The following is a 14,901-nucleotide window of genomic DNA, read 5'->3' as shown; positions in this document are numbered from 1 at the left end:
GACAAGATACTTAACATTCGAACTGGTAAACTTTGTTATTTTTTGCAAATATTAGCTCATTTGGAATTTGATACCTGCAACATGTTTCAAAAAAGCTGGCACGAGTGGCAAAAAAGACTGAGAATGTTGAGGAATGCTCATCAAACACTTATTTGGAACATCCCACAGGTGAACAGGCTAATTGGGAACAGGTGGGTGCCATGATTGGGTATAAAAGCAGCTTCCGTGAAATGCTCCGTCATTCACAAACAAGGATGGGGCGAGGGTCACCACTTTGTGAACAAATGCGTGAGCAAATTGTCGAACAGTTTAAGAACAACATTTCTCAACGAGCTATTGCAAGAAATTTAGGCATTTCCCCATCCACGGTCCGTAATATCACCAAAAGGTTCAGAGAATCTAGAATCACGTACTGCATCAAAAAGCGATATCAGTGTGTAAAGGATGTCACCACATAGGCTCAGGAATACTTCAGAAAACCACTGTCAGTAACTACAGTTTGTCACTACATCTGTAAGTGCAAATTAAAACTCTACTTTGCAAAGCGAAAGCCATTTATCAACAACACCCAGAAACGCCGCCGGCTTCGCTGGGCCCGACCTCATCTAAGATGGACTGATGCAAAGTGGAAAAGTGTTCTGCGGTCTGACGAGGCCACATTTCAATTTTTTTTTGGAAACTATGGACGTCGTGTCCTCCGGAACAAAGAGGAAAAGAACCATCCAGACTGGTGTAGGCGCAAAGTTGAAATGCCAGCATCTGTGATGGTATGGGGGTGTATTAGTGCCCAAGACATGGGTAACTTACACATCTGTGAAGGCTGAAAGGTACATACAGGTTTTGGAGCAACATATGTTGCCATCCAAGCAACGTATTCATGGGCGCCCCTGCTTATTTCAGCAAGACAATGCCAAGCCACGTGTTACATCAACGTGGCTTCATAGTAAAAGAGTGCAGGTACTAGACTGGCCTGCCTGTAGTCCAGACCTGTCCCCATTGAAAATGTGCAGCGCATTATGAAGCCTAAAATACCACAACGGAGACCCCCGGACTGTTGAACAACTTAAGCTGTACATCAAGCAAGAATGGGAAATAATTCCACCTGAAAAGCTTCAAAAATGTGTCTCCTCAGTTCCCAGACGTTTACTAAGTGTTGTTAAAAGGAAAGGCCATGTAACACAGTGGTAAAAATGCCCCCGTGCCAACTTTTTTTGCAATGTGTTGCCAAGTGAGTGAAGGTGCGATGCTGACGTGGTCGCTACCTGTCCCGAAACTCTCCTCGCCGCAGATGGAACAACGTCCGGAGTCCATCAGATTGCCAAAGTACCTCCAACCAGTAGGAGTCTCATACAGCGACAGTTTCATGGCTTTGGCTACCCTGAGAGGGAATAAAAAGTAGAATTATCCCCTGCTGGCACACTGCAAAAACTGAAATCTAAGTAACATTAAATATCTCAAATAAGGGTGATATTTGCTTATTTTCTGTCTGATAAGAGAATTCTTCTCACTAAGCAGATTTTATGTTAGAGTGTTTTACTTGTTTTAAGTGTTTTGGTCCTAAATTATCTCAGTAAGATATTACAGCTTGTTGCTGAGATTTTATGACTTATATTGAGTAAAACATGCTTGAAACTAGAATATCAACTGTTGCAAAGCTGTGTCATCAACACTCACAAGTATAGAACTACTTTTTTAAAGTAATAATTTCTTACTTCAAGCATGAAAAAACAAAAATCATAATGTTGACACAATTGTGTCTCATAATTAAAACGGATGACAGCCAAATGGACTTTGCTGTTTTATTTTCAATGAAACAATAGAAAACACGTACTCATATAGTAGTACAGTTGGCACAGTACAGTAAACTGACAGTTAATATTTAAACATTTAACATGTGACATTTCTAACAATTTTGAACAGAAATAGTTCATGCACATTCAGATAAATTCTTCAAAATTTAAAAAAAAAAAATTTGTCCGGGGGCCGGGCTGTATATATGCGCACTAATTGACTGAAGGAGCACGCACTTGGCGCGATGATGTCATGTTACCGATGGAAAAATGCATTTTTAGATCATATGATTTGCCTGAGCGGCTAGGAGACCCCGAGAGTAACAAGCGGTTGCCTTGTTGCCTTTCCATTAAGAACAATAAATTAGTTTTTAGTATAAGTTTGCTGGTTTCAAGAAATGTAATGGCGAGCGCATATCATTATGTCAAGATAATGGCACTAGCATTTACTTCATTTAAGAATATTTTTCAACATATTGAGCAAAGAGGCCTCTTTTTTTCCTACCAAGAAAAGTGCTCTTGTTATTAATGAGAATATACTTATTTTAAGGTATTTTTGGGTTCATTGAGGTTAGCTAATTTTACTTGTTTTGGAAAGTCTTGACAAGCCAAATTTTCTTGTTCTATTGGCAGATAATTTTGCTTAGTTCAAATAAAATACCCCTAATTTTATTTTATTTTTTTCTTGTTTTTGACCACTGACTTTTTGCAGTGTAGCTTGACAGTCACCATGACATTTGAAAAGAGAAGCAAAGCGAACCAAGCAACAACTTAATAAGGTAAGAGTTGCAGGATCAAGTCAGCAAACCTTTCCAAGCTCATGAGAAAAAAGGGCAGAAATGTATTCAGTAGTGTAATTCCTCCACACACAATGTAAACTGTCTTATAAACGTGAAAACACTCCCACTGTGGGATTTCCCTTTGGGTTTGTGTCATTTTCACATAGCCATCATGCACATCAATAAAAGCCCACAGTGCGCCCAGTGCAGTTGTTTACATGACCAAAAATAAGAGTAAACCAATTTTAGTCCCTGGGAGGATGTGAGGGCCGGAACTGAAAGCCAAACATCCCAGAAAATAAATAAAAAAACTGATGAGGTTTAGGCGCTGTCGACAGTACATTTACACGTATAGCACCAACACAAAAATAGTCAGTAAATTCAAAGCAGCAAAAGGGGGATGGAGGCCCCATCGAGATGTGGAGGGTAGGAGTGAAATACTACCAGCTTTTGGCCGTGACTTTTATATTTTGCCAAACATAGCATCCAGTTATGTGTGTCTCCTCTGACCGCAGCTTAAAAGCTTTTAGCCTGGCATTACGTCAAAAAACTGGAGCATGCTGGAGCTTTACTTGGGACTTGAAATGGGAGTTTTTCCTTGACTCCAACACCAGCAGACTGACATTCGGTAGTGCCAAAGTACAACACCGGACGAGGTTTGCCTCTATATCAGTGGTCCCCAACCACCGATTGGTACCGGGCCGCGCAAGAAATAAATAAATAAAAAATATATATATATATATATATATATATTTTTTAAATTAAATCAACATAAAAAACACAATATATACATTATATATCAATATAGATCAATACAGTCTGCAGGGATACAGTCCGTAAGCACACATGATTTTATTTCTTTATGAAAAATAAATAAATAAATTAAAAAAATAAATTCCCCCCACCCCCGGTCCGTGGGACAAATTTTCAAGCGTTGAACGGTCCCCAGCTACAAAAAGGTTGGGGACCACTGCTCTATATGATGTCATAGTAATACCTCAATAAATCTGTATACTATATTTAGGGCTTGAAAGTGTGACGTGGGAACGCATTGCATTGTGGGTCTTGTTGGACTATGAATTGCTTATTTACATAGCTGAATACAAGACTCTGTGCTTAAGTTTAAGTTCAGCGCCCCCGAGAGCAGTGGTCCCCAACCTTTTTGTAACTGCGGACCGGTCAACGCTTGAAAATTTGTCCCACGGACCGGGGGGGGCGGGTGGGTTTTTTTTTTTTGTCATAAAAAAATACAATCATGTGTGCTTACGGACTGTATCCCTTGCAGACTGTATTGATATATATTGATATATAATGTAGGAACCAGAAATATTAATAACAAAAAGAAACAACCCTTTTGTGTGAATGAGGGGAGGGAGGTTTTTTGGGTTGGTGCACTAATTGTAAGTGTATCTTGTGTTTTTTATGTTGATTTAATAAAACAAAATATATATATATATATATATTTATTTATTTATTTTTTTAAATTTATTTTATATATTTTTTAATTTCTTGTGCGGCCCGGTACCAATCGATCCACGGACCGGTACCGGGCCACGGCCCGGTGGTTGGGGACCACTGCCCTAGAGGGCTGCCAAAAAATAGCGGGGGGGGGGGGGTCCGTATGGGCCGCAGCAGTACTCAGATGTAATACCACTTTCCACCACTTGTGGCTGTAAAGACAATCAACAAAGGAAGAAGTCTGGAGCTAAAGTTTCTAAAGCGCAAAAATTAGGACTAAAGTGATGAAGCGGTATTTTCATTCGCACTTTAATTTTATTGACTGTTTAAAGTTAAAGTACCAATGATTGTCACACACACACTAGGTGTGGTGCTGCATTTGACCCATCCCCTTTTATCACCCCTGGGAGGTGAGGGGAGCAGTGGGCAGCAGCGGTGCCGCGCCCGGGAATCATTTTTGGTGATTTAACCCCCAATTCCAACCCTTGATGCTGAGTGCCAAGCAGGGAGTTAATGGGTACCATTTTTATAGTCTTTGGTATGACTCGGCCGGGGTTTGAACTCACAACCTACCAATCTCAGGGCGGACACTAACCACTAGGCTACTGAGTAGGTGATAAAGAAACATATTAAGATAGCAGCAGCTATCTTAATAGCGACTGCTATTATCTTAGTAGCTGCTGCTCCCACCCCGTTGCAAGTCTTGTGGTTTCTGTGTGACAAGTTTATGTGTGTTTATTGGCTAACGGGGTTGGGGCTATTAAGATAGCTGCTGCCCCAACCCCGTTTCAAGTCATGTGGTTTCTGTGTGACAAGTTTATGTGTGCTTATCGGCTATCACTGGGTTTTTTTTCTTGGCCTCAGTCTGGACCCCCCACCAAGAGCCCAGTCTGAGATCGACTCCCCTGTACAATGTTTGTCTAATCTTTAACGGGTTTATGCTGAAATATAATGACAATAAAGAGCCTCTTCTTCCTATTCATTGTTAATTTAGTTTATCTATTACAGCAAAACAGAATTATAAGTAAATGAATTTATTCAACTTATTTTTCTAATCAGCCTGACCTAAGTCTGAGGTTTGTGTGTTGGATACATACAGTCGTGGTCAAAAGTTTACATACACTTGTAAAGAACATAATGTCATGGCTGTCTTGAGTTTCCAATCATTCACCAAAATGATTCCCGGGCGCGGCGCCGCTGCTGCCCACTGCTCCCCAAGGGGATGGGACAAATGCAGAGGACAAATTTCACCACATCTAGTGTGTGTGTGACAATCATTGGTACTTTAATCTTAATTTCTACTACTCTTATTTTTTTGTGATAGAGTGATTGGAGCACATACTTGTTGGTCACAAAAAAAAGTTTGGTTCTTGTATGAATTTATTATGGGTCAACTGAAAATGTGACCAAATCTGCTGGGTCAAAAGTATACATACAGCAATGTTAATATTTGGTTACATGTCCCTTGGCAAGTTTCACTGCAATAAGGCACTTTTGGTAGCCATCCACAAGCTTCTGGCAAGCTTCTGCTTGAATTTTTTTAACCACTCCTCTTGACAAAATTGGTGCAGTTCAGCTAAATTTGTTAGTTTTCTGACATGGACTTGTTTCTTCAGCATTGTCCACACATTTAAGTCAGGACTTTGGGAACGTCATTCTAACACCTTAATTCTAGCCTGATTTAGCCATTCCTTTACCACTTTTGACGTGTGTTTGGGGTCATTGTCCTGTTGGAACACCCAACTGTGCCCAAGACCCAACCTCCGGGCTGATGATTTTAGGTTGTCCTGAAGAATTTAGAGGTAATCCTCCTTTTTCATTGTCCCATTTACTCTATGTGAAGCACCAGTTCCATGGGCAGGAAAACAGGCCTAATACTACCACCACCATGCTTGACGGTAGGAATGGTGTTCCTGGGATCAAAGGCCTCACCTTTTTGCCTCCAAACATATTGCTGGGTATTGTGGCCAAACAGCTCCATTTTTGTTTTTAATCTGACATCACATGGACAAAGATAAGACCTTCTGGAGGGAAGTTCTGTTTTTTGTGACCAACAAGTATGTGCTCCAATCACTCTATCACAAAAAAATAAGAGTTGTAGAAATTATTGGAAACTCAAGACAGCCATGACATTATGTTCTTTACAAGTGTATGTAAACTTTTGACCACGACTAAGAGATTAAAACCAACAGTTAGTCATTCAAAATTAGTGAAAAAGTTGGGCCCCGAGGTCAAAAAGGTTAAGAATCCTTGAGCTAGACCACAAGGAAGTGTTTTAAATGTAAATTAGAATCATCATAGGTCTCCTTTAACGTCTGCTTATTACTAGCGAATATTTCAAGCAGTGTATTTGTTAGTTGGCAATCAATCAATGTTTATTTATATGCCAATATCAGCATTGGCAGAGAGGTGGCACAAGAAGAAACCATTATATTTTAGTGCAAATATTTATAGAAATGCAAATATAGGTAACTAGTTTCTCATTTTGCCTTGCCCTAGAATCCAAATGCTTCTTTTCCATCGGCCTAGGTCAGGGGTCGGCAACCCAAAATGTTGAAAGAGCCATATTGGACCAAAAATACAAAAACAAACCTGTCAGGAGCCGCAAAAAATGAAAAGCCATGTTACATACAGATAGTGTGTCATAAGATATAAATTGAATTAAGAGGACTTAAAGGAAACTAAATTAGCTCAAATATACCTACAAATGAGGCATAATGTTGCAATATGTACATATAGCTAGCCTAAATAGCATGTTAGCATCGATTAGCTTGCAGTGACCAAATATGTCTGATTAGCACTCCACACAAGTCAATAACATCAACAAAACTCACCTTTGTGCATTCATGCACAGCGTTAAAAGTTTGGTGGACAAAATGAGACAGAAAAAGGAGTGGCATAAAACATTTCCTATAAAGTCGGAGAAAGTTATACATGTAAACCAGGGGTCACCAACCTTTTTGAAACCAAGAGCTACTTCTTGGGTACTGATTAATGCGAAGGGCTACCAGTTTGATACACACTTAAATAAATTGCCAGAAATAGCCAATTTGCTCAATTTACTTTTAACTCTATGTTATTATTAATAATTAATGATATTTACACTTAATTGAATGGTTTAAAAGAGGAGAAAACACGAAAAAAATGACAATTAAATTTTGAAACATAGTTTATCTTCAATTTCGACTCTTTAAAATTCAAAATTCAACCGAGAAAAAGAAGAGAATAACTAGCTAATTCGAATCTTTTTGAAAAAATTTAAAAAATAATTTATGGAACATCATTAGTAATTTTTCCTGGTTAAGATTAATTTTAGAATTTTGATGACATGTTTTAAATAGGTTAAAATCCAATCTACACTTTGTTAGAATATATAACAAATTAGACCAAGCTATATTTCTAACAAAGACAAATCATTATTTCTTCTAGATTTTCCAGAACAAAAATTTTAAAAGAAATTCAAAAGACTTTGAAATAAGATTTAAATTTGATTCTACAGATTTTCTAGATTTGCCAGAATACTTTTTTTGAATTTTAATCATAATAAGTTTGAAGAAATATTTCACAAATATTCTTCGTCGAAAAAACAGAAGCTAAAATGAAGAATTAAATTAAAATGTATTTATTATTCTTTACAATAAAAAAAAAAAATTACTTGAACATTGATTTAAATTGTCAGGATATAAGAGGAAGGAATTTATAGGTAAAAAGGTATATGTGTTTAAAAATCCTAAAATCATTTTTAAGGTTGTATTTTATCTCTAAAATTGTCTTTCTGAAAGTTATCAGAAGCAAAGTAAAAAAATTAATGAATTTATTTAAACAAAAGAAGACCAAGTCTTTAAAATATTTTCTTGGATTTTCAAATTCTATTTGAGTTTTGTCTCTCTTAGAATTAAAAATGTCGGAAAAGCGAGACCAACTTGCTAGTAAATAAATACAATTTTAAAAATAGAGGCAGCTCACTGGTAAGTGCTGCTATTTGAGCTATTTTTAGAACAGGCCAGCGGGCTACTCATCTGGTCCTTACGGGCTACCTGGTGCCCGCGGGCACCACGTTGGTGACCCCTGATGTAAACAAACTACGGTGAGTTCAAGGACCGCCAAAATTAGTAGGACAAAACGGCGCTCGCCAAATATTAGAATCAGTGAAGCATGTTTAATATAAACAGTGTGCTTAATAACAATTAGGGAGGTTTGTGTCATGTTTGTCCTCCTACAGAAACCATACTATAACAAAAAATATATTTTTTTCCCCTCATCTTTTTCCATTTTTCATACATTTTTGAAAAAGCTCCAGAGAGCCACTAGGGCGGCGCTAAAGAGCCGCATACGGCTCCAGAGCCGCGGGTTCCCGACCCCTGGCCTAGGTCAATGTTTGGCAACCTTTACTATCAAAACAGTGCTACAGATTCGTGCTCTTTAAGAAGATAAATTATAAGGCAAAAATGATGCACCTTTTGGTTTGCATGATACATGTTGTTCATTGGGGAAGGGGGCAAAGCTGGGAATTCCCTCCAACCACATCCCACTTATAGAACAATGTTAATGGCTCTAACTTTAGCTATGGCGCCCCATTCATTAAATGCCCCATGCAGCCTCGTATGACGCTTAATATTTATAGGTCGCGAGTAAAAGTGCGTACTGTATATCTAATTCATGGTGGGTGACTCTTCATGTGAGACTCTGCAGGGACTGAAATAACAGCTTGTAACACTGACTGGGTCAAGTATGTGTGTTGTACCTATCGAGTGCCGTGCTGGTGGCCACACTCCTGGCGAAGCCCTTGACGCCGAGCTGTTGGAAGTAAGGGACGGACGAGAGATTGGCGGCCATGATGGCGACAGAGTCCGACGGGTTGACGAAGAAAGCGTTCTCTCCCAGGATCATGTAACGGTCCTGATGAAATGAGTCACAGTCAAAAATCATATTTTGTCTTTGTAGTGCATTCAATTGAATATGGGTTGAAAAGGATTTGCAAATCATTGTATTCCGTTTATATTTACATCCAACACAATTTCCCAACTCATATGGAAACGGGGTTTGTACATCCGAACATGACATGACATGGCATTCAACAATGTCCCCACAAAGAAGAAATATTCTTGATTCTAAAACAAAGTAGATGCGGGAAATATCGCTCAAAGGAAGACATGAAACTGCTACAGGAAAAGACCAAAAAAAGAGAAAAAGCCACCAAAATAGGAGCGCAAGACAAGAACTAAAACACTACACACAGGAAAACAGCAAAAAACTCAAAATAAGTGACTGGTCGTGACAGTGCACCTACTTTGAGACAAGAGCTATATTGATGCATGCTTGGTAATGCTTTAAAGTCATATCCAACAATTGCGACAACGACTTTTTACTGTCAACTGAGTTTCGTTTTTTTAATGATTTCTGCTGGTGGTGTGCCTCCGGATATTTTAAATGCCCAAAAATGTGCCTAGGCTCAAAAAAGGTTGAAAAACACTGAACTAGTGTATGAAAGTTCTGTTGTGTGTTTGGTGACTGCTGACAGTTTGGCGAGATAAAGACGACAGCGTTACGTAACATCTTCTAAACACTCTCACTAATGACCTTAGTGGGAGCTCAGATGACATAACTCCCCTGATGCAAAAGATGGTTTATTCAGGAAATGGTGTGTACGTGTGTCCAGAATAAGCAGAAATGATGACAAGTTGATGGCTTATTGGATGATCTGAGTCACCTAATACCGTAAGTCTTTATGTGTTCTGTGCTATCTTATTTGTTTTATCCCCCTGCTATTAACTTGAGAATACATGGGAGGATAACATTTATTTTTGGCTTTTTCGTCACCCACGAGACACATGAAAATAAGAAATGGGTCGTAGACGACTAGTATGTATCCCGCTGGGCATTCTTCAGTTTTTTTTAAAAGTACACGTCCATAAAAGTTGGCCAACAAAACAATGCCATTAGAATAAAGTCTTTTGAGTGACATTAAATCCACTAAGAAAATTAATTTAACAGGTACCATTTTTGGCCATCCATCTATTTACTACCGCTTGTCCCCAAGTGGCCACCGCCTCACAGGGCCAACACAAATAGACAACATTCACACTCACATTCACACACTGGGGGACAGTTTAGTGTTGCCAATCAACCGATCCCCAGGTGCACGTCTTTGGAGGTGGGAACACCCGGAGTACCCGGAAAGAACCCACGCAGTCACGGGGAGAACATGCAAACTCCACACAGAAAGACCCCAAGCCCGGGAATCGAACCCAGGACCTTCTCGTTGTGAGGCAAGAGCACTAACCCCTGTTCCAACGTGCTGCCAGAAGATAAAACATAGCATGAGAAAAAATATTGAATGTCGAGGAATCCAAAGTCAATCTCATTCAACTCCAAATAAAAATGACTTATTCCACAAACATTGCCTTATTCTAACCCGTTTTTCTAAAACTGTGTAACTCTGACAAAACAACATAGACTGGTTCAGATTCGGGTTTCGATTACGGTTCCCAAACGATTTTTGATTTAGATTCTGTTAAGATGCATGGTCAAAAATGTACTATGAATTTCTCACAGAGATATTTTCAACCAGTATAAAAATGTCATTAAATCGAACCTGAATGTACGTTTGATAAAGTTTCTTTCCACAGGAGTACACTTTCACAAATGCCATCCATCCATCCATCCATCCATCTTCTTCCGCGTATCCCAGGTTGGGTCGCGGGGGCAGTAGCCTATGTTACAACCGGGTCGCATGGTGATGCGGGGTTTGTTCTCCCCGGATGCAAATGGACGAATCCGGACATGACTTGCATGTAAGGACATGATTTAATAGTAAATTAACAAAAAACAGGTACAAAACAGAAAACAAACCGACGAAATAAGGTGCCGATCGCACCTGAAGCTAAGGCTACTACTTAGCACAGACTAGGGATCACTAGCAGGGGCTAGGAGACAAGCAAAACTAACGTAACAGTAGTGTGACGCAAATAAGGAAGCCAGACTGAGCGTGGCGAGCAAGGTGAATAAAAAGCTCTCTGATTAGTGGTTGACAGCAGCTGAGCGTGCCGACCACTAACCAGAGGAAGGTGAAAACAATAAGCAGCCATGGCAACCAAACCAAACTCAGAGGTGTCACAAACAGGAACTAAAGGAGTCCAAAACTAACAGAAAATACAAAAACATGATCCGGGCCACGGATCATGACATCCTAAGAGAGAAGACCAGACTTCCTTCTCCCCAGCCACTTTGTCCAGCTCCTCCCGGGGGATCCCGAGGCATTCCCAGGACAGACATAGTCTCCCCAACATGTCCTGGGTCTTCCTCGTGGCCCCCTACCGGTCGGACGTGCCCTAAACACCTCCCCAGGGAGGCTTTTTGACCAAATGTCCGACTCAGCCCATATGGCTCCTCTCGATGTAGAGGAGTAGCGGCTTTACTTTGAACTCCTCCCTAATGACGGAGCTTCTCGCCCTATCTTTAAGTGAGAGCCCCGTCACCCGACGAAGGAAACTCATTTCAACCGCTTGTATCCCTATCTTGTTCTTTTGGTCATAACCCAAAGTTCATGATCATTGGTGAGAATAGGGACGTAAGTAAGTAAGTACAACAGGGACTTGTTGGGGCGGTATAGCTCGGTTGGTAGAGTGCCCGTGCCAGCAACTTGAGGGTTCCAGGTTCGATCCCCGCTTCCGCCATCCTAGTCACTGCCCTTGTGTCCTTGGGCAAGACACTTTACCCACCTGCTCCCAGTGCCACCCACACTGGTTTAAATGTAACTTAGATATTGGGTTTCACAATGTAAAGCGCTTTGAGTCACTAGAGAAAAAGAGCTATATAAATATAATTCACTTCACTTCACATCATAAAAAGGATACAAAGTGGATTAAAATTGATAGTTAAAAGGTGCATTAACTAAAAGCTTTACTAAAAAGAGAAGTTTTCCATCCTTCCATCCATCCATCTTCTTCCGCTTATCCGAGGTCGGGTCGCGGGGGCAGCAGCCTAAGCAGGGAAGCCCAGACTTCCCTCTCCCCAGCCACTTCGTCCAGCTCTTCCCGGGGGATCCCGAGGCGTTCCCAGGCCAGCCGGGAGACATAGTCTTCCCAACGTGTCCTGGGTCTTCCCCATGGCCTCCTACCGGTCGGACGTGCCCTAAACACCTCCCTAGGGAGGCGTTCGCGTGGCATCCTGACCAGATGCCCGAACCACCTCATCTGGCTCCTCTCGATGTGGAGGAGCAGCGGCTTTACTTTGAGCTCCCCCCGGATGGCAGAGCTTCTCACCCTATCTCCAAGGGAGAGCCACGCCACGCGGCGGAGGAAACTCATTTCGGCCGCTTGTACCCGTGAGCTTGTCCTTTCGGTCATAACCCAAAGCTCATGACCATAGGTGAGGATGGGAACGTAGATCGACCAGTAAATTGAGAGCTTTGTCTTCCGGCTCAGCTCCTTCTTCACCACAACGGATCGATACAGCGTCCGCATTACTGAAGACGCCGCACCGATCCGCCTGTCGATCTCACGATCCACTCTTCCCTCACTCGTGAACAAGACTCCGAGGTACTTCAACTCCTCCACTTGCGGCAGGGTCTCCTCCGCAACCCGGAGATGGCACTCCACCCTTTTCCGATGTTTCTTAAAAGTTTCAACACAGTCAAGATCCGGAGGGACTGGTGCAAATTGTTCCAGAGTCTGGGAGCTATAGCCTGGTCTTCACTGGCTTTAAAACAAGTTTTGCGGATCTTTAGAAGACCCTGGCCTGAAGACCGGAGGCTGCGCCCTGAAGAGTAGGGGCATAGCAAGTCAGTGATGTACTGAGGGGCCCCACCATGTAATGCACGGAATGTCAGGACTGAAATTTTAAACTCATTGCAGAATTTAACTGGAAGCCTATGAAGACTGGATACGATGGGGGTAATATGGGCTGTTCTGGGTGCACCGGTCAAAAGTCTGGCAGCCGCATTTTGTACAGTCTGAAGTCTCTTTAGCGTTGACTTGTTGAAAAGAATGAAGAGAGAATTGCAATAGTCAATACGAGACGAAATGAACGCGTGAATGATCATTACGTAGATCGCCCGGTAAATTGGAGCTTTGCCTTCCGGCTTAGCTCCTCTCCTTTTTCACCACAATGAATCAATACAGTGTCCGCATCACTGCAGATGCCGCCTGTCTATCCCTCACTCGTAAACAAGACTCCGACCTCGTGCCATCTCTGGAGTTGAGGAGTTCAAGTACCTACTTGAACTCCTCAACTCCAGAGATGGCACTCCACCCTTTTAAGGGCGAGAACCATGGACTCGGACTTGGAAGTGCTGATTCTCATTCGAGTCCCTTCACATTGGGCTGCGAACCGATCCAGTGAGAACTGAATATCTTGACCAGATGAAGCCACCAGGACCACATCGTCCGCAAAAAGCAGAGACCTAATCCTGCAGTCACCAAATGGGATCTCAGGATTTCAGGATCTCAGTTGTTTAACCAAAGTTTTCCATAATGAAGTCAGTTCAAAATGAAAGAAACAGACACCATTCTTGGCGCAAATGAAACACAAACAAACACTCTTAAAAAATGTCCACATTGACTCTAGAGCAGTGGTTCTTAACCTTGTTGGAGGTACCGAACCCTACCAGTTTCATACGCGTATTCACCAAACCCTTCTTTAGTGAAAAATAAAATGTTGGTTTTTTTCAAATTCAAGACAAAGTTATATGTTTTTGGTAACACTTTAGTATGGGGAACATATTCTAAGTAACAAAGACTTAATTTAGAGGTATTAGGTTAGGGTTAGGGTTAGAGGGTTAGGGTCAGGGTTAGAGGGTTAGGGTTATAATAAGGCCATGCCGAATAAGGCATTAATAAGTACTTAATAATGACTAGTTAAGAGCCAATATGTTACTAATTTGCATGTTAATTAAAGGTGAATATGTTCCCCATACTAAAGTGTTACCATGTTTTTTTACTGGTGTACAAAATGAACCGTGCATGAACATCACCTTGTTCGAACAACAAAACCAACACAGTGCATAAACTCACAACAAATTACACACCTGCAAACCAGTCAACTGTTGCCGTATCCATAATACGCCGATAGGGAGAAGTTTGTATTTACACGATGAGTCGGGTGTGTCTTGACCTCCGCCGAACCCCTAGGGTTCGATCGAACCCAGGTTAAGAACCACTGCTCTGGTGTCTAAACGAGGCTCTTTCACTCCCTGTGGTGCGGTCAGTTTAGCATGAAAACACTCATTCCAGTCTTTCAAACCCACTTTGTTCCTAAAGAGGTGTCAGCCAGTCACAGTAGTGCCAAACAGCTGAAGCTCAAGTTCCTGTTATCTTTCTGCAGAGCTTATCATCAGTCAGTCTTATCTCACCCCGTCTGCATCCAACGCGGCTCCAAAGCCAAAGTCGCCTCCTTTCATGGCTTCCACCAGCGAAGAGGCGTATATCAGGTTGGGCTCGGCAGGCCGTCCCCCGAAGTCCTCCAAAGGGACGCAGTTGACAGCAGAGTTAGCCGGGGCCCCCAGCTCATCGCACAGGATCCTACGGACATAAGGGCCCATCACTGCAACAGCAGAGAAGATACTATTAACACCGACAAACAACTCGGATGGTTTTGAAAAAGAAGATCATGATGACGGTGTCACCTCCATTCATTGCGTCTATGCGTATCTTCAGCTGGGCCTGTCCCGTTAAGAGACTTTTGATGGCGCTGAAGTCAAAGATGTTTCGCAGCATTTGAAGGTAAACATCCACCGAGTCCACAATCTCCACTAAAAACACAGAAAAAAGCATAAATACAGTAGGAAGTAGTGATGTCCTGATACCAATATTTTGATAATTTTCCGTACTTTTCGATACTTTTTAAAATAAAAAGTACCACAAAAAATTGCATTA

General features: G+C 41.4%; 1 protein-coding gene across 2 annotated transcripts in view; it reads right to left on the bottom strand.

The window, feature by feature from the left end:
• Positions 1-14,901, bottom strand: part of pgm5 (phosphoglucomutase 5) — a 62,940-nt gene that overhangs the window by 28,379 nt on the left and 19,660 nt on the right. For both annotated transcript variants that reach the window (XM_062024261.1, XM_062024262.1), the window contains exons 5-8: positions 14,652-14,777; positions 14,379-14,569; positions 8,772-8,926; positions 1,263-1,378 (exon numbers count right to left, since the gene is read on the bottom strand). In XM_062024261.1, coding sequence (XP_061880245.1) covers positions 1,263-1,378; positions 8,772-8,926; positions 14,379-14,569; positions 14,652-14,777 — 588 coding nt within the window. The remainder of the gene's footprint in view (positions 1-1,262; positions 1,379-8,771; positions 8,927-14,378; positions 14,570-14,651; positions 14,778-14,901) is intronic.

The sequence above is a fragment of the Entelurus aequoreus genome, linkage group LG17 (genome assembly GCF_033978785.1).
Source record: "Entelurus aequoreus isolate RoL-2023_Sb linkage group LG17, RoL_Eaeq_v1.1, whole genome shotgun sequence".
NCBI classification, from domain to species: Eukaryota; Metazoa; Chordata; class Actinopteri; order Syngnathiformes; family Syngnathidae; genus Entelurus; species Entelurus aequoreus.
The sequence above is the reverse complement of the archived record's forward strand: the minus strand, read 5'-3'. Positions and strand labels throughout refer to the sequence as shown.